Raw genomic sequence first — 24,782 nt, 5'->3', positions numbered from 1 at the left:
AGACAAGAACACCTCTCTCATCTTTCCCTGAGGTATCCCTTTTCTCTATGCAATCCCTTTATTTTTTTCTGTTTCCAGTACTTTTTCCATCTCCCTCTACTGCCTTTCCACACGCCTGTCCCTCAAGTCTTCTGTGAAGAATCACACACACACACACACACACACACACACACACACACACACACACACACACAAATCTTTGTTTCAACACAAATCAGTTGAGACAGTCTGGATCCACCAGCAGTTTAAGGTTTTCTGATTCATGAAGAAAGGTACTCCAGATAAGTTTCTATCTACTCCAAATATCATTTATTGAGGTCCGTCTTCTGACCTCACTCCTGCCTTAAACGCAAGCGACTGACTGATCTGAGTCAGCTGTGATCCTCCACACAAACACATGCATTCACACTGCAAACTGCTTACAGAGGGAGAAAAGCGCTAATGTTAGCCTAGCGCTGCCTGCATGCCTGCGATGGAGAGACAAGTGTGGCGCAGCAGGCCAACTGCTGCGGTGAAGTTTGGGGAAAAAGGCCTCAGTGTGTTCGCCGCTTCGTACACATGCAGCTGCAGGATGTGAGGTGTGAGGTAACAGTCGGCAGGCTACAGGTTACAGGCCCCGCTGCTTGGATCTCTCTCCCTCCTCCTGGTCTGTCTGTCTGTGTGCCTCATACACACACTGCTCAGCTGGCTTTGGTCAGCACCCTCCCAGCAGTTAATGTCATATCAGGACCCAAAATAGTTGTGGGGAAAAGACCTGTACAGCCATGTGGACAAGAGACAGTTTGTTAAAAGTGAAATAAATTGCTTTTTAATTTCTCTCCCCTCCCTTCTCTCTTTGATTTCTGCAGCTCCACACTTTCTTACTGCTGCCTGCCTTTCTTTATATACGTATATTCTTTATGCGTGGATTTCTTTTCTGTTTCCCAAACCTGAGAGATCTCATCTAATCTTCAGCTAACATCTTGAGATGGCCCGTTCTGTGTTAAAGCACCCCAGGGGGAAAGGAGAGGGGTGGGATGGAGTAGAGAGGGATAGATAGATGGAGGGTCAGAGATGCAGCTGAATGTATACACCAGACTGTAATGAAGCAGGACATATGATATCGGCCCGAGGAGCACTGCTGGATCCATGCTTACCTAATGCTTTTAACACATTGAGCCATTTGACTCCTTCTAGAGCCAGCCAGCAAGTGAGAATGTGTGTGTGTGTTTGGGAAGAGGGGATTTTCTTTGTGTGTTCAGTGCTTGTGTGCACATGTGTCTGTGTGTGCCAGAGAAGGTACAGATGTGATGATGATGGTGTAAATGCACTAATTGTCCGAAAATGGGACCCCTCCACATCAGAGTAATTAATGTGTGTGTAGACAGAGAGAAATAAATGTGAGTTCACTTTTTTTTTCTCCTCCCTCTCGTGAGTGTCCAATGTCTGTTTTGAAGGTGTGTGTGCATGTGTGTAAAAGAGGTGAAAATCCTCTGGCTTGTCAGAGTTGTCAGCCTGTGTCTGACTATGGGACACATGGGGATTCCTATAGCTCTCCTGAGATGAACAGAGTGGGCCAACGGAGCAGAAACCCGTGACACGAAAACCTTTTCCAGAGCAGCATTCAGATCTCGCCTAACCTGATCTATCTTTCTTTCACTAACTCCTTCTCTCCTTCCCAGCTGGCACCCGATGTCAATATGACGTCAGAAAGACGCTGAACTATTATATCAGACAGACGTTGAATTTTGGTTGGAATGAAAATCAGGCAAATTATATTTTAACTTTCTAAAGACATTAAAATTTCACAATGTGTGGACATTAACATTATGACGTTTTTGCAGATGTTGGGTTTTGTTCTTCATACCTTATGACTAAATTTCATTATTCTATGTCAAGATGACGTTTGCAAAGGAGACGTTTGACAGACAGATTTCGGTTACGTCACAAACTGTCATCTGTCACCAGTATTCTACGTCAAATTGACACTGGCATTATTGAATTGTGGTCACCTAACCTACCTAAATTCAACCAAATATCAACGTCTAATGACACTGGGGGTCAGCTGGGTTACTCGTGAAGAGTTCAGATGTTCTGCCAGCTAGCTGCCTAACAAGGAAGTGGTCAGGAGAGAAACTGCATCAGGAAGTTCATCAACAATAACAAAATCAACTTGTAGATTTACAACAGGCTGATTCTAGTTGCTCCGCTTAGTCACGCAGGTTGAACTTGTTTTTTGTCATCTAATTGAGTAAATAATGATTTTGTTTCAGTGTAGCCAAACACAATTTGAGAGGCCGCTGATCAAATAACTATTTTATAGTAGCAACACGACATAATAATAAATACAGATTTCTGCTGCATCTGACCCGATCATTCTGGAAATGCTATTTAGTCTTTTTCACACTACTAAGCCAGAATAGTGTTTTCAGATTTAAAAAAAAGAATGTGAGGCTCGTAAAGTGAGGATGGATTATTACGTGGATAGGAGAAATGGAGTAGACAGAGAAAAGGGGAAAGCAGCAGGGGGAGGTCAATCGGTCATTGGCAGTAGATTTGGCAACTGGTTTTATTGCAGCCAAAAAGGGGTGGAACTCTACTGGATACTGAGAACGCTACTGGACAAGGCTGTGAGGAGATTCAAGATAAGTGCAAAGAGATATTATACAGCAAACAGACATGCAGAGAGAGTCTATAAAGGCCAAAATGAAGATTTAGGAGGGACTACAGAAGGTGGGTCTGGGCCTTCATCTAGCTGGAGTCCACTCTCTAGTCACTGCACCCTGTCTGTCCATAATGGGCAGCTTTGTGGTCAGAGAGAAGGTGGCAGACATGACGTGTAGTTCTCAGCTGAGCTCTGTGGGAGAGAGGGGGAGACCCCTCAAATGTACAATGAGCTTATACACGCGGACTATGTACATACAGCAACGCATGGCTGTGCATGTTAGTTTAGGTACACACTACAATTAAGACAGAAACACACACGCCCACACATGTACTTGTGTCAAAGACATGGCAGGAGACCAAGCCTGGTAGTCTAACACTTGTGATGATCACTTTGAGCACCAAGCAAAACACCCACACATGCATCCTGTGTGTGCTGACATGTGTGTGTTAATGTGACTCAGACGCGCAGACGTTAGTTGCACGTAGGTGACAAACCCTGGAGTTCTGAACCTGTAAAATGACCCTGTGGGATTGCTGTAGTGCCGCACAGAATGACTCGATAACGCTGCTCTACCATCTACCATCCTTCACTTCATTTGCCTGGCGGTGTTACTATCTGGATCTCTTTTTGTTTCAGGAGGCAGACCTAAGTGATGATCCACAGACCCTGGCTTGTAGCACACAACCTGACATAGGCCCACACAGGCACGCTGACAGTTCTGCAGACAACAGCACATTTGCACACTCACATGTATGCATGCACGCAACCCAAAAAACACAGCCAATCTACGAACACACGGCCTCTTCAGAGCCTCTTTAAGGAGTGCGCGTGCCCTCTCCCTCCTCCCTTCCTCCTGCTCACTCTCTCTGCATTTCTCGACATATGTTTACCATTAAGACTGGCAGGTGTTGTGGGCCTGCCCCTTCTCTCTATTGTTGCCCCGCAGCCAACATGGGGAGGCCTGCGAAAAGGTTACATTGAAAAAAAAAAAAAGTTAGCTCAAAGGCAAGGAGGTTCTTACTCTGAGCACCCCCAAAAGATATAACCTAGACTTGTTTCTAAAGGTACCCTTTGCCTCTTATTCTCTATGTGATGTGCTCCTCTCCATATAGGTACAGCTAACTTCTTTCAACTTCATTTGCTGAGAACAAATGGAAGTGATGTATTTGGATGGAAGACGTGGATTTGCTGCTGGAAAGGTAAATTATTAGAATCCATTGTAACTGATATGATGCAGTCCACAGCCAATATACTCCTCATTTTACATCCACCTTGAAAACCAACAAGGTGCAAGTATTTAAAGCATAAAATATAGACTTTAAGTGGAACATAACCTCAACTCTATCAAACACTCTTCATTTAACTTGCTCTGACTGAAACACCACACACATGACAAGCAAAATCCCTGAAAAAGAGACGTGTACAGACTGAGGGGGGCGCAAGGAAAATACTAGAATTAAAGTCAAAATTAAAGTGTGTATCTGTGCCATTGGTTTTCCCCTCTCTCTATCTGCACTACCTGAAACAGTGCTCTGGTCCTCATGGCCCGGGCTGAGGGGAGTGGGGGTGGGCGGGGGTGGAGCTCGGGCCAGGGAAAGGGTTAATGACACATGTCTGGAGTAATGGCTCCCAGTGGAGCTATCTGCTGATTCAGCCCCATTACTTAACAAGCATTAAATATGTCTGCCCTGACCGCTTTCTGCGCCCCCGCCCCAGCCCTAATGCAAGTCAACAACATGCTAATCAGAAGGAGGGGGGGGGTCATGAGATTTCCAGACTTTCCATGCTTATCTAGCCCTTCATCTCGACACTCCTGTCACACTGAAGCAAGCATCAAGGAGAAGCTTGTACCAGCTATTAGTGTTAATGGGTCAACCTGAGGCTGTGACCTGCTTAAAACCTGCATTTTGTGCAGCTGCAATACTTCTAGGCCTTTGTATAAAAAGATGAACACAAGTTACATTTAGCACTATGCAGTGCTATATAGAGCAGAATACACAGTTGAAATGATACTGCTCTAGACACTGACATTGATCTGTTGCAATCTCTAACTCCACACCCCTCATTTGAAGCAATGCTTTAACATGAATATTTCATGTTGTTACATGACATTATAGTACACACTGGTCCATCCTGTGATGTCTGCCATTTTAATATACAGTGTAAAAACAACACTATCTGTGGTTACGTGGACAATATTTATTCAGTCCAACTGAAATCATTCTGATTAGTGATTCCAACTTAACTGTTGACTCAGGCGCGACATAAAACAAGAATTTAACTTATTTGACTTGTGCTAGGGCGGCACGGTGGTTTAGTGGATAGCACTGTCGCCTCACAGCAAGACGGTTCCTGGTTCAATCCAAGGAGGGAGCCCTTCTGTGCGGAGTTTGCATGTTCTCTCCATGTCGGCATGGGTTTTCTCCGGGTACTCCGGGTTCCTCCCACAGTCCAAAGACATGCAGGTTGGGGATAGGTTAATTGGTGACTCTAAATTGCCCATAGGTGTGAAAGTGTTCCCTGTATGGGAATCTCTATGTGTTGGCCCTGCGATAGTCTGGCGACCTGTCCAGGGTGTACCCCGCCTCTTGCCCAATGTCAGCTTGGATAGGATCCAGCCCCCCCATGACCCTCACAAGGATAAGCGGTTCCGAAAATGGATGGAGTTTTTATTTAGAGTTTTTTGTGCCAGCTTTATTGAGAAAATTAAATTCATTTGATACATCAAGTTTAAACGGAGAAGAGGTGGTTCCACTCGTTAATACAATTTAGTAGTAATATTGAGTGTAACCCAGATTTTTTTCTTTACGTATAAATTATGGATGTCCCCTAAACACCCTACATGGACATCGGTAGAGACTACAATTCACAGATGTCTCCTAAATGTCTCATATCCAGGCTACAGATAGCAATAAGCGATTGTTATAACCAGCAGCTCCACAAATCAGCCTGTAACGAGAATGTTACATAAAGCAACTGTTTTTTTTTTTTTTAAGATTATTTTTTGGGGGCTTTTTGCCTTTAATGGACAGGATAGTGTGAAATAGGGAGGGAGAGAGAGAGAGAGAGAGAGAGAGAGNCATAAAGCAACTGTTTTTTTTTTTTTTAAGATTATTTTTTGGGGGCTTTTTGCCTTTAATGGACAGGATAGTGTGAAATAGGGAGGGAGAGAGAGAGAGAGAGAGAGAGAGAGGGGGGGGGTGACATGCAGCAAAGGATCGCAAGCTGGAGTCGAACTTGCGACCGCTGCAGCAAGGCATCGCCTCTATACATGGGGCACGACACTATCCCCTAAGCTACCGACGCCCCAAAAAGCAACTGTTTTAAAGCCAGATAATACATTAATTTATCAGCGCACTCGCATAAGAACGTACCACTGGCAGAGTGCTTTTTTTGAATTATGAACAATTTTTTGTCAACATCAGCAGAGGAAGGTGTGTAAAAACAGCCGTTACAGTGAATTGTGTGCAGCCCATGCACCCCTTACATCATCTAGCGTTACCACCCCTTGGGGCAAACATGCGCCGAAATAACATTTATTCCAACCAGAGAGTAACTATGAAATTAAGCATTTATATGGTTATTAAGCGCTAATATTTTTCTACTGAAGGGATTATCAAAGGTTTACATCACCTCTCTTGACCAGATTGCAAATTCCTTCCAGTCTCTTCTGATTGACGTTATCACATGAGGCATGTTTATTACTGGAATATAAGTGTCCATGTAAAAGCACCAAAAGTGACTTTAACATGTTCAGTATCCCAGATCCCATGAACACTACAGAGAACCTTTACTCAACAAGAGTACAGATAAAGACCTATAAAGTTCTGGCGACATGTTGAATGACCTTCCAATACCAACAATTCAAGCTGCATGTATCTGGTGAAACTTTATGTTGTAATGAATATTTCAGACAAAGTATTAAAATGGCATCTTTCCTAATATCATTCAGGCCTAATTTGGACCATCTATATGTGACTGTTTTATCTGCCCCTGCTTAGTGACACCAGTTTTAACATAAAATGGTAAGTATTGGTTTTTCTCATAATTGCATAACAAATATGACCAGCAAAAGCACCCAAACTGATCAAGCCTACACCACTGTGTAGACTTCGTCCACTGGTGAAAGGAGGGCTACCTTCTCTGTTCTAGTGGGCTAGTGGGAGTTAGTGGGAGAGCCAACCTAGTCCAAGGTTAACAGTCTTACATAAATCAGAGCAGATGGCAGACTCTCTGCAAAGCCAGCTGGCTTCAGTTTGCCTGTGTATCTGTGTGCAGGACTGGACCTGGTAGTGCAGGTACAGAGCGTAACTCCCTGCACATAATAAACACAACACACATGTCTGATTTTATGGACACTGGACATACACAGGCACCTATTGAGCCTAACACAGACACAGGAAGTCCATGTATGAAAACGCTGCCACAAATCTTCTCTTCAATCTACTCTCCCATGCCCAAACTGATTCTGTGCGATGGAAATGTGTTTGAGAGTGAAACTAAAAACAAGGCCATTTGTTCTGAGGAGAGGAGGAGGTGGTTTAGGATGAGGGTTCATCAATCGCTCAACCGATTAGGAGGCCTTGTAAATGTCAGCTTGGTGTGACCCCTCTGTGGGGGATGGGATTGATTATTAGGATAAGGACAAACTGGGCCTACTTCCAGGACTGGTTAGACCTCTGTGTGGGAACTGCTTTGGCAGAGAACTGGCTTCTAAAATGGACCACCACACCTTTTCTAGAGATGCTGGGTGATTATGAACCAAACTAACTGTAAATCAATGAGTATTTCTGACTTTGGAGTGACAGCCAACCATCCACATGCTGCAATGCCACCTCGCTCTGTATTTGATGTCCTCTGTTGTGAGTTCCACATTTCTATGTAAGTAATCAATATGTTTATGCAACAATGGGCTGGGCAATATGTCAGTATTATATTGATATCATAATATAAGATTTTAGATATTGCAATATCCTAAGTGTTGTCTTTTGGTCTTTTCCGCCTGGTTTTTAAGGCTGCATTACAGTGAAGTGATGTCATTTTCTAAGCTCACCAGCCTGCTCTAGCTGTTCTATTGTTTGTCTTTAACCACTTAGTCACTGTATCCACATTACTGATGGTTATTTTTCAAAGAATTTCATTGAGTAAATATTTTGTGAAAGCACCATGATGATGCTGAGGTGCCTACTTTCACATTTGATTCTCTCCATCCATAGGGACTTAGATTCGGAATTAGAGGGTCGCTGGTTCAAGTCCCCGTCGGGACCAAATATGAAGCATTAACTGGTTGCCCAGGAGTTGAAATGGCACCTCCTGGGCAACCAGTTAACTGCTGAGGTGCCCTTGAGCAAGTCACCAAACCCCCACAACAGACAACAGAGTAAAAAAATGAATTGAAATTGGATTAATAAAGTATATAGAATTAAATCAACAATGCTACCTTAGTCATTTTTGTAACATGTGCACACACATGCATAGATACATCATTTTTCATGGAAGATTGCTGAGGTAATTATCAGGATGCCCTTTGGGAGGAAAATGAGGCACGTCTAATGGGCTGTGCTTTGTCATAAAGCTTAACCCCCTGTATCACATTGCATACTATCAAACCAAATGAGGCCACAAAAGAGCTGTTTTGAAATGTTCCATAACACCACATAATGTAAACTTCTATGATCACACTGACATTAACACACACAGCCACACTCACAAATCATCTGGGAGGTGCTGATCACCTCGATAAAAGCCTCAGGGCTAAATGTAGCTATATACGAAATTTATTGGGATGTGAGATGTAACTTTGACCTCAATCTTTAACCTCTGATGCCTAACCTCAGGCAAGATTAAAAGGAAATGAGCAAAAAGCAGACCTTTGAGGAACTTATGAGGTTGCAATTACAAGAATTCAACAAAAAAATTCAACCAAACCCTGTATTATTTAGATTCTTTTCAGAACCACTGCTAGACGCACATATTAAACAAAATTATCAATCCATATGCCTTAATAATAATGTCCTTGCAAGATACAGTACACTTCTGTGTATTAGGCGAGTCTTCTCTGTCTCACTTTCTTGCAAAGGAACTGTTTATGTGCAAGTGTGTGTGTGTAAAAATAACGTATAATGTACAGTGCAGAATATTATAGGGTCATCGCCTGTAACACAACACAATGTAAATTTCCAACAGTTAAAGTACCCGATATGCACTAAGCGAACTTACCCGCACTTAGTGTTTTCTCTGCCTGCTGCACAATAAACCATTTGCCTTCCCTGACTCTACAATACCACACAATAACTATAGCTATCATATAAGCCTGTTTCTAAACATAGGCCAGCGAGAGGAGCTCTGTAAATCTCTGTATTGAAATACCCACTTGGCTCGGCTCAAGAGATACAGAGGCTGGGCCTGGGACGAGTGTAGAGTGGCACAAGTTGGAGCTTTGGCAGTGTGAGGAGAAACAGAGAGAGAAAAGGGGGTTGGGGGGGGGGGGGCAAGACAAACTAGAAGATAGCGCAAGAGAGAGCGAGGGAAAGAGAGAGAGAGAGAGAGAGAGAGAGAGAGAGAGAGAGAGAGAGAGAGTAATGATCTACACATGGTTTCATGCTGGAGCCTCAACATAGTAACCATAGACACATGCTGGGGCCTCCTGGGACTCATCAGCAGTACACAGCTGTGAGCTGGACAGCAGAATTCTATTAGCACCAACTATGCACACATGCGCTTGCAAACTAACACACACACACACACACACACATGCGCACGCGCACGCACACACACACACACACACACACACAGGTAATTTGGTTATTTGACTGTGTTTTGGCGTGCTACAAACGGCACAACACATCAGACCTTTTACCCTCCAACGGACCAACTACACCCCTGACGGCAGGTCTAGAATATACTGGATCACTTAGTTCATCTAATGGCCTACACACAGGTTGAAGGGTTTGAAAAGTCTTGCCAATGAGCCGAGACAACTTTCTATGGGGTCCCCACAGACACACAAGTTGTGTGTGTTTTTTTTTTTTTTTTTTTTTTTTGACAAGCACACCTCAACTCTTCAAGGGGTCGTGTAATACCTGTTGATAACAGCTAGTCTACATTTCACCAGCACACCTTGGCCAGTATTCTATAATATGAAAATCACATCGGGCCATGAATACTGGCTTCATAGAACTTAAACAAACACAGGTAGCAGTACAAACACACACATTAAGCCAAGTGCACACATGCGCATATGTGATGACAAGCCCATTACTTCTCTGTGGAGGCAAACATATATAACAAATTATACCACATGAAGCAGCCAGTCAATAAATTAGTCAACGTCAAAGCGTAGCACCATTCTGATCCATGTGGAAGCCAGCAAAAGAGGAGGAGGGGGGGACCCAAGGGGTGCAGCCAAAATTAAACCCTTTCAAATCATCCTTTTCTGGACCTTGGTCCATTTCCTGCAGCCCTGCCCTACCCCTCAATAACAGCTCTTAATGAACTCTACGTTGGCAGTAAAGCTCGACGTGATACCCCAGTTACACACATGCTCTGCTTGTTTGTGAGTGCCAATGAAGCCCTTCATTTGCTCCCTCAGTATCACCCTCGCTCCTTATACCATTTTATCCCTCTTTCCTCTGTTTCTGCTTCTTTCTCTCTGTGAGTGTGACATGTTTGTCTAGCTAGTGGAGGTAGTGATTTAGTGCTGCTAAGAATGATGACTCTGCCAGAGGGGCTGGCAGGGCACTGTCTCACTGTCATACGCTTACTCCAGCCGCGGGGGGAGGGAAGGATGGAGGGGTGGAGAAGTAAAGAAAAAAAAAGGGAGAGGGACGAAAGCAAAGTGAGAGAGAGAGAGAGACTTGAGGGAAAGAGAAACCACCGTCTTTTATGGAGACCAATCCTCCAAGCCTCACAGCCTAGGCCAACTTTACAGGATATATTGGACAGTTCCACACTACCCCGCCCCCCACCCCTCCAACTGCTCTCTTTTCTCAGCTCTTTTTCAAGCTCCCCTCCTTTTTGGTTTCCAACAAGGCAAGCCTTTAGCCGAACTCTAGAGAGGTGTAAAAGTATTACCATGTCAACAAGTGCCTTTTACTCTAACCCACTTTACGCACACAGGCTCTGGCTCACACACACACACACACACACACACTTGCACTAAAAAAATTGGGGTCAATCATCTGCAAGAAGGACCTTGGTATACACTGTTCCACAGAGTGTGCCAGAATAAGTTCAGCAACACAGAAAACCAAAGCCTGTTCGGCACAAAGGACCCAGAATACAAAGGAGAAACCATTATCCTCACATTTTGGAAGGGGAACTAATGAGCTGCTTGGGATGATAGATTAAGTTGACATGTAAGTACTGCATTTTACAGTCATGTGCTGTTCACACACTCTAAACTAGGCTGCTTCGACAGGCCTGGAAACCTCATCAGTTTGTATTAAAAGGAATCAGTAAAATTATTCCTATAAAAACAAGAGAGAAAGCGCTGAAGGAAGGGAGCTCTGACGGGTGAGATAGACCCCAATTGCCCTTTTCAGAACTTGTGGTCTCTTTCTACCAGTTCACAGTGTACAGACGGAGCAGGCTTACGACAGCGAGAAAGCAGAGAGGAAGAGAGCAGAGAGCAAGAAATAGCATGCAAAAGCACAGATTTGTAAAGGGGAGGGAGTGAGGGGGTAAGGCAAGTGGAAGGAGAGAGTAGGAGACAGAGAGAGAGAGAGAGAGGGAGAGAGAGGAGTAGCCCTGCCCAGTTGCCTGGGGAGAAAACTGCTCTGCTGCTGACTCAGGACTCTCTTTGTTTGACAATGCGCCCTGGCTCTTGCTCTCTCTCTCTCTCCCTCTCTCTCTCTAACACACTCACACTCTCAAACTTACTCGTCTTTTTTCAAACAGTCACGATCTTCCCTCGTGTGCACATGCTCTCGCTTTGTCAGACTCTTGCCAATAATTTCTCTCTGACTTACTTATCATCTCTCCTTAGCTGTTTTTCCACCGCCCCCCCCATCCACTACATGTGTATGTAAGTCCCTGTGACTTCTTTTGCAGTGACATTTCTCTCTATCTGAACTAAGCTTTACTGAACACGTCCTTCCCATGTGATGAAAACAGATAAAGGCTCGCAGTCTAATAAATCTGCAGTGGTTTCTTTTGCCTTTTCATGCCCCACTAACAGTGGTTCACGATCAGGACCAGAACTCTGGGCCGTTTTATTTTCTTCCAGCAGCGGCAACCTCCAGATGTTGGCCGGATAGTGGTTGGCAGCAGACTGCCAGCGCAGGCTCAGGTATACGCTCCCCAATGACGGAGGGTGGAAAACTATTAGAGGGACTCATTGAGAAGACAGGGAAGCCTGAAGTCTGGCAATTAGGGAGGAGGTGGAATGTCACAGAAGACAAGAGTCGAAGGCTAAGAAAAAAATACAGAAAAAAAAAAAAAAAAACAAGTAGAGAGTGGCAGACCAACGGATAGTCAAGAGTGATAGACTCTCTGAGAGAAAATAATGGTTGGCAGCTAAAAGGATGGCAGACAAAGATCCTATAGAGAATGAGGCTGCACGTTAAAAAGGGAAGGGAGGAGAAAGGAACAGAGAGAGGGAGAGAGGAGCGATGGTGATTCCAGCTGGACCTGGACCCATTCCCAGAGTGGCAATGCTGAGCAAGGCTCACAAAGACCCTAAGGGGACCCCCCGGACTCACCCCCCAAAAAAAAAAAAAAAAAAAAAAGGGAGGTAAAGAGGGCCTCAGGGAAGGCAGGAGGGAGAGGGAGCCAAGAGGGGGAGCACTGATAAGCACAAACTAGTCCAACACACCCATACACAGAGAGGAGGGAGGCATGTGTGGCAAAAGGAGGGGTTTATACTTTACACTTTACAAAGGAAAGCACGCCTGTATCTCATAGACAAAGAGGGAGAAAAAAGATATAGCTCCATCTCTTACTTAAGTTCATACATTCATACAGAAAAGCTGACCAATGAACTAGGCCAGACAGATAAGGAAAGAAGCAGTTTTTTTCTAAGACAACTGGCAGAAAATCACAACTCATGACTGAGTGCAATTTGGCAACAGTATGAAATAACAGGCAGGATCCACAATACATAGTAGTGGTTTCACACTTTTACAAACACCACTCCTAAAAGCAACGCTGCCATTATGAGCTATAATTTTGATACAAGATTTATAACTACTCATCTCCCAAAACTGTGTGAGGTGACAGCTGTTATCACACTGTGGAAGGAAAACTGCAAGCATGAACACCCTAGGAAGAAGACATTTTAGTTATTACACATGTCAACAGTGTTGGTAAGAAATAGGGCTCAGCCATCCGATGATCCCAACTAGGTTGCCTGTGGTTACATATAACCTATTAATAAGGGAGTAGAAAAAAGAGCGACAGGGAGGAGAGGGAAATAGAGGAGATGTACACAGGCTTATCGGAAGGAGTGTGACAGGAACCTGGATCATACCAGAGCTAAGCTCAGCCACGTTTCAGTTAGGACTCAGTTAAAGCAGATCAGGGGAGGGAGGGGAGTGGCAATCGCAAAGTTAAATGAGGCCTGGGTCTAAGGCCAGGATCAGATCGACATTAGCCCTGCATGAAAAATGCAGGCTTAACATTCATTTGAATGAGCCGGTCTGGCAAACACAGGGGCATCCGGCAAAAAAGTTGAATTCTTGCCACAGCGCAATGGCCAGTGTTGTTTAAACGTAGGGCTCTTTTGGTATAAATGCCCGCTAAGTCCAAAATGAGCATAAATCAAAAGGAAGGATGGTGATATAATAATGAAAACTGTCCTTGATTACAAGATTCTGCCCTGCTTACATGACCTTGAGCAAAACACTGAACTCTGATTAGCTCTTGGGACAATGTCCTGCAGTAAAGGTGTCTTGTAAATAAAGCAGAATCTTCTCTTCATTCATCAAAAAAGTTTTTCAAACATTGACCAAAAAACATCTGCAGAACTTAAGTTACAAAAATAACCTGATTTCTCATCATGAAAGTTAAAAAAAACCCAAAAACAAATATTGTGGAGGCATCAGAAAAGCAAAACCAAGCAGCTATTACATTTATGTATGGGAGCATGCGTGTACAGTGGAGACAGAAAAAACAAGCGCAGGGAAGAGAAGAGGGAGGAAGGGGGAGGCAGAGTGAAAGAAGCAAGAGGGTGCTCGCCTGGCACAATGAGTCCTACTTGTTAGCCAGTGACAGTGTCAGGGATCGTGACAGGGTCCAGACGCTAGACACCAGCTGCAGCGCCTCGTAAATAGACTGCTGTCTCGCAGGCACATTTGCACGGCAATGGTTGCACACACACACATGCACACACACAGACACACACAGGCATGTGGGCACATGCATATACTATGGCAGGCACACAGACAGACACTGACTTATTGTTTCTCCCAAATCTTGTAAAAGGGACAGTGAACCTCTTTGTGCCTTGTGTCCTGTTAAAGCTCAAGAGAAAATGCACTCCACACACAAGAACTCCAAACTCAACAAAATCCCAATGAAAATAATTAATTATGTATTAATAACTGAATAATGTATTCAGCAATTCCTAAATGTTGATGCTCTATGGAAAAACAAAAGAGAACAAACTTTGTGTTCAGTCAATGTTTGGCTTTCTGAAACTACCAGATTAATCTTTCCCAGTACTTTTGCCTCGATGTAAACTTTGTGTGTGTGTCTGTGTGTGAGTGCGCGCTCCCCCTCTCTCTCCATGGTAATAATGAGGGGGGGTAACAAACTACATCTGCCCTGTGGTGCGTGGAAGGAGAAAACGTGGAGGAGAAAAAGGAAAAAAAAAAAGAGTAGGAGAGAGTCGAGAGTTTGGGACGAGAGGAGAGCCGAGCTGGACGGGAGGTGAAGGGGTTAAATGCGTGGGGCTGATCCTGCTGAGCCAGCAGCAATACGTTAAAGTGCAAGGTTTCATTGTAGCAGATACAGAATGAAACTCCTTCCCATTAGTCACGCTAGTAACTGAAAAGACTCTTCGCGCTGCTTAACCCTTGCTGCGCCGCAAACAAACCGCAGCAATGACACAGGTAAAGCCCCTGTAATTGGGTGATGGCTTCTGTGTATGTGTGTAAACTCACATGCGCAATGAGATTACACTAATTATAGTACAGTGACAAAGTGTACGTATGTATCTATAACTTGATTAGAACTTGATGCATGAGAGGACTGTGTGTCTGAATTCACCCATAGAATACAGATTTGTCAGAGTGACCTTTGGGGGGGATTTTTTTTTTCTTTTTCTCTGTTTCTCTCACCCCCCCTCCATCTTCTTCTTGAGCAAGCCTCCCACGCCATGCTACAGTACACACTGTCTCTGAGGGGCTTAGGGAGGAGAAGGCAAGCATACCCTTCCTCCACTTAGAGCTGGGCAGAACCATAATCATCATAATTATCATCATCATCACACTGCCTTAACCGAGACACACCACAGCAAAGCGAGTGGTGCGCTGACGAAACAATGGAACAAACCGACCACGTAAACAAACCCATTACGGGAGGATGTAAGGTGAATCAGGTCATTACAAAAAAATAAAGGAGTCAGTTGTACTCTATTCTGTCGGTTACAGTTTTAATAGCACAATTTTTATTTTTGTTTACACAGAGAAAATGGATACAAGCTGGCTGAATGATTTCATTGGTTTACAGCTATAATCTGGCAAATTTCCCCCCAACTACTGAAATCTCTGGTTCAGAAAACCAAAAGTAATGGTAAAGGATGAGGGATTTCCCCAGTCTCCCTTCGGATGTTCATACTCTACACATTTTATTAATGTAACCTCTCAAAAAGCACACACCTTACCCCTCTGGAGAGGACACATGTGTTGGCTCAGACCTCGCTCCAGCCCATTTCTTTTAGTGCTCCAGAAAAAAAAAGCCATTTGATACTAATTAAATCAAAATGGAGCATGAAATGCCTGGTGATCAGCACACAAAAACCCGGCCCTGGCTGTTTGTTTTCATTACAACAGGTCTGAAACAGCAATACACTGACATCTCCACGTAAACTTAAAGAAGCCCCCCAAACGTCCCACGAGGGCAGAGCGGGGAGCTGGTAATATTGTTCCTGGCCAAACGTTCAGCAATAATAAAACAACAATTACCATTCATCATTCTCTCATTTCCCCTCTCATTACAACTCCAGTTACCATCAGCACCAGGTAACAAGAACATGTGGCATGCAGCCTAATGTGGTTTACAGAGATGAACTATGTATGGAAAGCATAAGGCCTGCAGTGAGCCACACAATATAAACCACACTGGACTGGAAAAGCTGACCACAGATACTGCATGTTTCAGGGGAAAGGGCTTGACTGACTACAAGGCATAAATGTCATATTGGTGGATGAGAATAAACAAATAAAGTACACAAAACTAGAGCAGCGACGATTTGTTGATCGAGAGAAAATTAATTGCCAAATATTTTAATTACCAATTAGTCATTTTTCGAGCAAAAAAATGTCAAACATTTAATGATTCCAGCTCCTTAAATGTGAGAATTTGCTGCTTTTCTTTGTAATTTATCATAGTAAATGAAGAATCTTCTGGTTTTGTAGTGAAGGATGAACAAAAGAAGCAATTTGAAGACATGACTTTGGGCTCCAGGAAATTCTGATGAGCATTTTTCACATTCTTTAAAGCTTATAGACTAAAACAACTAATCAATTAATTGTGAGAAAGTTCAGTAGATTTATCGATAATTAAATAATTGTTAGTTGCAGCCCTACGCTAAGTAAAATGTGTGGAGAGTAAAATGTGTATGCATATTTTTGTCAACTGACTAGCAGAGCCTTTGGTAAAATGAAAACAATTACCTTGTCATACAACAGCACACGATCGCTATCACCATTTAAACATTCCTCTGTCATGTGTGAAAGGAGTATTAGATGGAAAACCACTAATTGCATTGTTAATACAGGAGCACTTGAGAGTGTGCTTGTACCGTCAGTGAGTGGACTTCCAGGCTGAACATGCTAAGAAATAACTGTGTTTGCATTAACTATTTAATCAGATGAATTTGAAATCTGAGAAGCGCCACATATTTAAAATCTCAGCGACTGAACAACATTTCAATAGTTTTATCACCCTGTCAACTTTACGTCGAAGTACTAGGCTGCTGTAACAGTAATTTCAGTTTCTCCTCCTGCCATCTCTGACATTCTATGAGGCTATCTAAAATCGAGGTACTGATGGAGAGTAAAAGGGTTTTTCTTACTCCAGTCTTGTCACAGAGTCGCAGGGTGTTGAAGGAGCCCATGGCAAACACCTCTCCATCTGGAGCCCAGGCCAAAGAGGTGACCGGGTAGTCATGAGACGAGGAGGAGAAAAGCAGACGACCAAAGCTGTCCCATACCTGTTGAGGAAGGACATAGTTGGAAAGGTAAAAAACGATTAAACACACCTACGAGACATCTAAGGCCCCATTCAGACCAAAGATCGGCAATGAGACGAGTTGATAAGGTGATCCTTTCTGTCTTGTGTCCAAGATTTTGACCAGCTGACAGTTTGTAGCAGACATGATCAGCTGATTTCGCTACAAGCTGATTGGCTGTTGAAACAGGTGATGTGCATTACATTCTAAAACCATCCGCTAGTGACTTAACACGCTGAGTCGCCAGCGACACCGTCAGCCCGAGTCAAGCTGAGATGGACCAGCTTAAAGTGCCGCAACGTTACCCTGTTTTGTCTCGTCGTGAATCTTTGGTCTGAAGTGGGCTCAAAAGAGTACTTAAACAATGCCCACCTTATATTTACAGTCTTCTCCACCTGAGAGTATGAGGTCATTAACTGAATTCCAGTCCACCTTCAGAACAATCCCGTCATGAGCCTTCCACTAAAGAGAGAACGAGGGGGAGAGAAACAGAGAGAGGGCCATTTTATGTCAACACAACCTAATGATGCTATCCATACATAACTTCTCCCTCGTGCTACAGAGTGGGAGATCTCTCCAATAAATCCCTCCACTTTCGCTGAGTCCAAAAAAGAGAGAAAACATAAAGTTGTGCAGGATAAGCTCTGGAGAGCATGAAATTTATTCTTGTTCTTACACATAGCTACATGTTTATAAAATGTTTGAAGTCAGCCTAAGTGAACGATTACTCTCTACATATTGTGTTGCGGTGTAACAAAGAGTTGAAAGTCTGTCATTAGCATTATCTCGTGATCTTATATTGCTCCTGTTCTCTCTACATGCCTACACTCTGGTTTCTATTTTTTGTACCCTACCTGCTCACTCCATGCACCAAAGGGAAACGTGTTAACACATGCACATGTGTTGCGTGCATCTGTGTCTACGTAAGGGATTGCAGAGATCACAGATCGTATGAGGGTCCTTTACACAGAGGTGTTCGTCACAACCCTTTACCTTTTTTTCCTTTCTTTTTTTAACAAAACTGCTGTATTTCATTTAAACATTTGAACCTGCACATGGTCAACTCGCATCGCTGCATGTGACGTGTACACTGTATGTGTGGTCATAGCTGAGAGAGAGCAAGGGGTTGAGAAGGCACACATTAAAACCTCCACTGTTTATCCAAGGTCCCAGGTGCTATTCGGCTTCAAGAAGAATAATAAACAAATGCATATATATTCCATGTTTTTAACCTTTGAACTTCAAAGACCTGAAAAGAGGCAAAGGGCCCAGTGATGTCAGGTAATTGGGCAGATCAAGCTATATGCAAAACCCACATGTGAGATAAAAAGTATCATGCAAAGATATCAACAACAGAAAAGACACCCAATCAGATACTATACAGGTGGCAAAGCAGATAATGAGTGAAGCTAGAGAGACCAAACACTCAGTCAGGTTAAATACAACTTAAAACTGTGTGTAATATGATCATAACGACCTGAACCCTACTTGCACAGGATTAGTGTTACCAGGGGACCTCGTGTGATTTAGTAATTAGCCCCCTACCCATGTCTGTGTTTCGCACAGACATGGGTTCATCATATTTCAAGATTTCTCTGTTGTGGTAGATATGAGCTTGTTCTTTCTATGAATGGGTCTCTATGCTGAGTAGCCAGATGAGCCACGGAGAAAACAAAAATCAACTTACTGAGATGCTGATCTGCACATCACAAATATTACCACATGACCTCTGTGTTTGGGGAAATATGGTTGGTCAGTTGCAGTGAAATTATTTGACAAATTATGGATATAATAATGGCAGATTCACAAAGGATTAAAATCACAAACGACATCCGCAATTATCAAAAATTGTTAGATGTCCCCAGGTAATACTAGCCGCATGCGAACAGGGCTTTGATGTGTCCATAGTGAAAGTAATATGTAATATTTTATCTATTTTACCTTCTTCAACTCTTTTGAAGACACAGTGGTGTTGAAGTGTTAGGATTTTGTGAGCTCTTTGTCCCAACATTCATATTTGAAGCATTGTCATCTGTCATGGCTACATATGAGTCTGGATAGACATGGATATTAACTGCAACTTGACTGATTGGCGGAAGCATACAACCACTAGGTGTTAATTCTAGCTCTTTATTTATTACACAGTAATATGTTTGTACTGGCGTTAATTCACTGATCCATGTGGATCTCCGTTTACCTTTAACTTCAGAAAAAAATTCATTGGAGGCTGCATATGATTCATGTGATTTTGATTGATTTTACATCCAATTCTGTAACTTTTGGGTCATTAAAAGAGTAAGTTACAAGCTAATATTTCAAAACCATGACATATTGAATCTTAAGTGGCCATTAACTTAAGTCACAGATTTTTTACCTCTTACAAGAGTACATAAACTTCTTGTACCTGTATGACTTTGGCGCTGGGCTGCAAAGGCTTGATGACTAGCTGTCTTCCTGATGTGTAGAGGATTCTGTCTGAGTCTGGACCCCAGGCCAAGGAATACACAGGAGACCCTGGAAGATGCAGAAACAGAGGTAAGTAGAAGATGAGATGTATAAATCCAACGCCAAGAGCAATGGACTAGGCTTCCACACTTAAGGACTTTCACACTTACTTACTGTAATATTTAAAAGATGTGAATTAATCGTGTGTATGAATTTCTCCCCCTCTCTTTGACAAGCTAGGAGTTAGTATGAACAATAGCTCTAGGACAGAGCATGGCGCTAATTCCTCCTCTCAGAGGGTTATCATATTCCCTGGGAGATCTCACCTCATTCAGCCTATGCAACAGCCCTTAGCTTGCAGGCACGCCAGCTGAGAAAACCTGTCTAACCCCTACAGTATAAGCACAAATGAGTGTGCTTACGTGCACATGTGGAAAATGTGTGTGTGTGAGTTGGGTGGAGGCTGCGCGTGTGGAGGGGAGAGGGCCTGACATTTAACCCCACTCCAGGTGCATGTGGTTTCTCACAAATGCCAACTGGTCACATGATCTAAATCTGACAAAGGCGATGAGAGGGGTTGAGGCAAGTTCCTCTCCCCTACCTCTCGCTGTCTCACTTCCAACCTCTTCCTACAGCGCTCTCTCTCTCTCTCTCTCTCTCTTAAATGGGTCAGAATACCCAAGAAGAACAGCCTGCTCCCGTAGCGTGTGTCAGTGTGTGTGTGTGTGTGTGTAGTTGTAGGCTCTGTAGAGAAGCAACACCTGCAGTGATCTGAGTGCCATGTGGAGGATGGTGTGCATCTGTGGCAACACTACTATATCCAGGTGTTTTACAAATCTGTAGGTCTGCTGAGCAGCCCACCACCCGGCGGCTCATTCTCCAAACAACCAGCTAAGGAAAAATTTTCCTAAATACTGGGGCTGAATCGCTGTTGCTCTGCCAGGTTTTCCACAGCACCCGTCATTCAGCAGGAGTGTGCCATCCATTTCCCCAGAAGCAAACTTTTATCCACCCCCCATCTTTTTTTTTTTGTGCCACAGCTGAGAAGAAACATTTAATAAGTCAAACAGCACGATGAATCAATTAATAAGTAAGCCATCTGTAATGTGAATGCCAGATAGATAAATGTATCATTAGGAGTCTTTTTTTATGGCTTTTAATAAAACTCCACTCCTATAAAGCTTTGAAACTTTATGGCGCTTTTAATATAAAAAACACAGAACTCTGCTTTTGGTTGAACTGAGCACAATTACATTCTAATATGCCCAGCACTCACCACACACATGTTCACACAATCACACAGCCAAGGACAGAAAAAAAAAAAACATTTCCTCCTTGATTGTCATTTTAAATTACCTGGCCTGACTAAAAAGGGCAGCTTCAACACAAAAGCAAATCTTGCAGATCGCTTAGCGAGCGCACCGGCGCGGGCACATGTACATGTGAGGTGCATGCTCATGAATGAAACAACCACACTTTTATAATGAAAGCAAAGTATCCCTAAAAACTGCAGGATGAAAGTCTGAAAACCAAACAGCATGTCAGGTGTGACTATTTACTTGCCATCTGGGACCACATGTTATAGCGGACTTGTAAGGCTCATACACAGGGGGGGGGTTAGTCTGAGTCTGGTGTCAAACGGGAGCCAGATGAGGAGGTGAGCTTTTGTTTTAAAGCATTAGGAGAAAAAGACAGGCTCCTCAGATACACATGAATGAAACTGAAGTTCTGTGTGCCTCTTGATCAGGTCTCTGCCTCCTGCTCTTTTTCGCTCTGTCACAAGAGGCACTCTTTGAGCCAGAAGGCCCAAAAGCAATCACTACTATATGTGTGTGTGTTTGTGTAAGTGTGTGTGTGAGAGAGAGAGAGATATGGAGAGACGGAAAGGCTGTAATTGGTGTCGGTATGTTGTGTTGTGTTTACTAAATGCCTGCAGCTGGTTGATCAGAGACTGGCTTCACGTGGGTTCTGCTGCTGGCTGGCAGCTGTTATGGATGTGACCTGCTCCAAACTGTATGGGTGTAAAACTCACATCAGCTCTTTCTCAAATGATGTGAATCAAGATTTGTATATCATCTCTCCTATTTTTAAGCCTTACTTACACTATTCAGTCTTTCAAGTGCTGTAAACAAACGGGCATCTGCAGCAATTACTGTGACAACACAGGGCAGAAGATGCAAGCATGACAAACTCATCTACTCTGGTTTGTTGATTCATTTTTGGTGAGTGATCATAAAAAAAGGGGTTGAGTGACTATACAAATACAGATAGCAGTTGCACACAAGCTCTAGATACATGTTTGTGGCTTGAAGAAGTATTTCACAGCTGGAAAGATGGTCTTCTTCATAAAACTGGGTTGTCTCTGCAGCAGGAAGATGCTAATACTTTTGAAATCGGTGCTATATGGCCACGGAGAACACAGAAAAAGGGTTGTGGCATTCGTTTGTGCTCAAGAGGTAGAAAACCTACAACTACCAAAATGCACTGCACCACACTGGACCAATAAACGCCTTTGTTGGTGGGTGATGCAATGCGAGTTTGTGTGTTTTGACACAGGAAACAATATGGCCACAGGCTGGTGACAAACAATCTCAAATTACAGTTGAACAATAAGGTAAAATATGTTTCTGAAAACATTTTAGATAAGAAATAGGCAACACCAAGGTTTACATTAGACTTTGGCCAATATGGCCGTTAATATTCCAGATTTCCAGCCATATACAACAACTACTGGATATATGTTTAAATAGCTATAAAAGCCTACATTTAAATGGCAATAAAACTTGGAAATGAGCTAAGTGAAGACGCGGTCTTTTGAACAGTGTGTACTATTCAGAGGTTTAGTGGCAGAAGCAAAGGAGAAAAAAAAGGACTCGGTGCGGCACCATAAATCACCACACCCGCTATCCACTGCCTGGCTCGCTGCGGTGGAGAGAAGGGTATCTCCGGGCTGTTCTATGAGGAGACCCACTGTGTGCTGGAGGTCCTCCTTGATCCATGATGCTTTCACCTTACTACACCGAGAAAGCAGTGAGGAAGAGGAAGAAGAAGGAAGAGGGAGAAGAAGACCGTGGCTGTTGTGGATGTGCCGTACAACTACACCTGATACCAGCAGAAAGCCAGCATATGTCTGCTAATGTAAATCCAGGGCAGCACAGTTAGAGAATCTTGGTTCATATTTTTCAGCACTGCCTTGTTTTACAGTTTGTTCAGAGTTTGAGAGAGAGCAATCCGCTTCTACACTCTTTGTGTTCTTGATGGTGGGCATATGAAAATTCAAAACTAAAATCTTAAGTTCGAACAACAGCCCTTGAGTCAGCGGAAATTTGAGCTGGGAAATGAGCAGGGAGATCTGGGCGCTAGTAAGATGGAGGGAAGTTAACTAGAGTTCATTTACACATACTACTCACAATGTTATGTTACAAAGCTGGTGGGGGAATTGGCAAAGTATCTCTTTAAGTTCATTCAATTAAAGCAAGGGTCTTTAGCCTTACCTTGGCTAGCTAGTGTTGAGCGTAGCATCCCACTTTTTGACCAGATTTTGATCTGCCCGTCTTCTCCAGCTAAGTAATTAAACAAAGATGAAATAGATTTGGATGGATAAAAGTGAATTCACTTATACAGCAGGCTGATCAAACAAGTATTTGTTAAATGGCAATAAAAACATGCATGTCCATGTCATCTACCTGTAATAAGTGCAGTCCCATCATAGTTCCATCTTCCTGCCAAAACAGCTCCCTTATGTGCTTCAACGCTCTTCTCAATGCGCCCCATCTTGGAGGTCAGGTGGAACTTCCCTGTAAGAGACAAAAAGAGTATTACTGTATGGATACTCCACACTCTAGGTCTGCTCTGCATGTTTACAGTTAATAATTCAGGAACACTGCTGTCTGCTGTAATTCTGTGGCTACCTCGTGGAAGTTGTCCACAGAGACTATGGTTTCATAAATCTGACTGATTCAGGTTGCTGCATGAGGCAAATGGGCCAAAAGGGTTTTTTTTTTGGCCAATCCAGAAAACCTGTGAGGACAAACTATTTACTATGCTTAAAAAACCCTTTCTAATCCAGCACTGTAAATAAAAGTATAATAACGATCAATCCCTGAACACACAGTAAGCAGCAGTTACATTTTGTCCTCCAAGCTAAATTACAAACTTAAAGCATAAAGTGGATGAGCCAAACTAAAGGGTTTCTGTTGGTTGAATTAGGGCAATTTTGTATTTGCTAGACACGAAGGGTGATCAGGCATGGAGACAGTTATTGAAGACACTCGCCTAACATATACTTTGTGGCAGTGTGTATTAAAAAATTCTGAACGTTCTATGTAATTTCTGGTGGCCTAAAACTGCAAATCAGCACGCTGCCGCTCTCTCCCATTTCTATATTTGGACATCCCAACAAACGTGGATGTTGCTGGTCCAGCAGGTAGTGAGTATAACAGGCATATACAGCTGTACTGAAAGACTTTCTCAAGTGGAAAAAAAACAACAATTTTGTGTTGTGTCGCCAAATAGTTTGTGTGCAGTCTTTCTATGTGCTGAGTTGTTTGTTTGCTTATCTGGCAGATGTTTTTTATGACAAATTACACTGACGACATATCAACCGTTTGCTATTTTACTTCAGTTTATAAATGGTTTGTTGAGAAATTTCCGATGATACATTTGTGTGAAATCTATTATGACGCCACGTTATAGTTCCACAGGGTCAAGGTAAAAGAGACTGACACACTGTTGTCACTAACAGAGGGCTCAGCAGTATCTTTCATGCTTAATTTAGTCATCTTTTGGGCAAATCTGCTTCCATTCCACACATGATACTTTCTCATAGAATGGTAAATAATGCATCTAAGATATGCAATTATGCTTAGCCATGGGGAAATTCCAAAATCATTAAGTATACTTATTAATTAGATATTAAAAAAATAGATTATTAGATGTAATATATGTTGTTTTGAAAGCAGGAAGAGAAAATAGCACCATAAATTATTACACAAAACGATTTTTCACACAGAAAACAGGTCAAACTGTATGTGCACTATACAAAAAACAAATTTTATACGCTGGCAGGGGAAAGGGAGGCTGACTAATCAAATAAGGAAAAGCCACAACGTTAATACAGAGTCCTCCCACCCAATAAAACCCTGGTTGCTGACTGTTTCATTTCAGCTATATCATACAGATCTCTTAACAAATGTCAAGTACCCTATACATTATCCAGATTTATAAAAAGATCTTCACTGCACAACAAAGTGACAAAGAATTAATGGTGTGACTGTTTTGTTTTGTTTCCGATAAAAA

The 24,782-nt window shown here is 42.9% G+C and overlaps 1 protein-coding gene across 2 annotated transcripts in view; it reads right to left on the bottom strand.

Annotated features, from left to right (window-relative positions):
* ift80 (intraflagellar transport 80 homolog (Chlamydomonas)) overlaps positions 1-24,782 on the bottom strand; it is a 39,693-nt gene that overhangs the window by 12,848 nt on the left and 2,063 nt on the right. For both annotated transcript variants that reach the window (XM_050073653.1, XM_050073663.1), the window contains exons 4-8: positions 23,171-23,281; positions 22,979-23,047; positions 19,444-19,553; positions 17,412-17,501; positions 16,884-17,021 (exon numbers count right to left, since the gene is read on the bottom strand). In XM_050073653.1, coding sequence (XP_049929610.1) covers positions 16,884-17,021; positions 17,412-17,501; positions 19,444-19,553; positions 22,979-23,047; positions 23,171-23,281 — 518 coding nt within the window. The remainder of the gene's footprint in view (positions 1-16,883; positions 17,022-17,411; positions 17,502-19,443; positions 19,554-22,978; positions 23,048-23,170; positions 23,282-24,782) is intronic.

The sequence above is a fragment of the Epinephelus moara genome, chromosome 2 (genome assembly GCF_006386435.1).
Source record: "Epinephelus moara isolate mb chromosome 2, YSFRI_EMoa_1.0, whole genome shotgun sequence".
NCBI classification, from domain to species: Eukaryota; Metazoa; Chordata; class Actinopteri; order Perciformes; family Serranidae; genus Epinephelus; species Epinephelus moara.
This window is presented reverse-complemented; position numbering and strand designations above follow the sequence as displayed.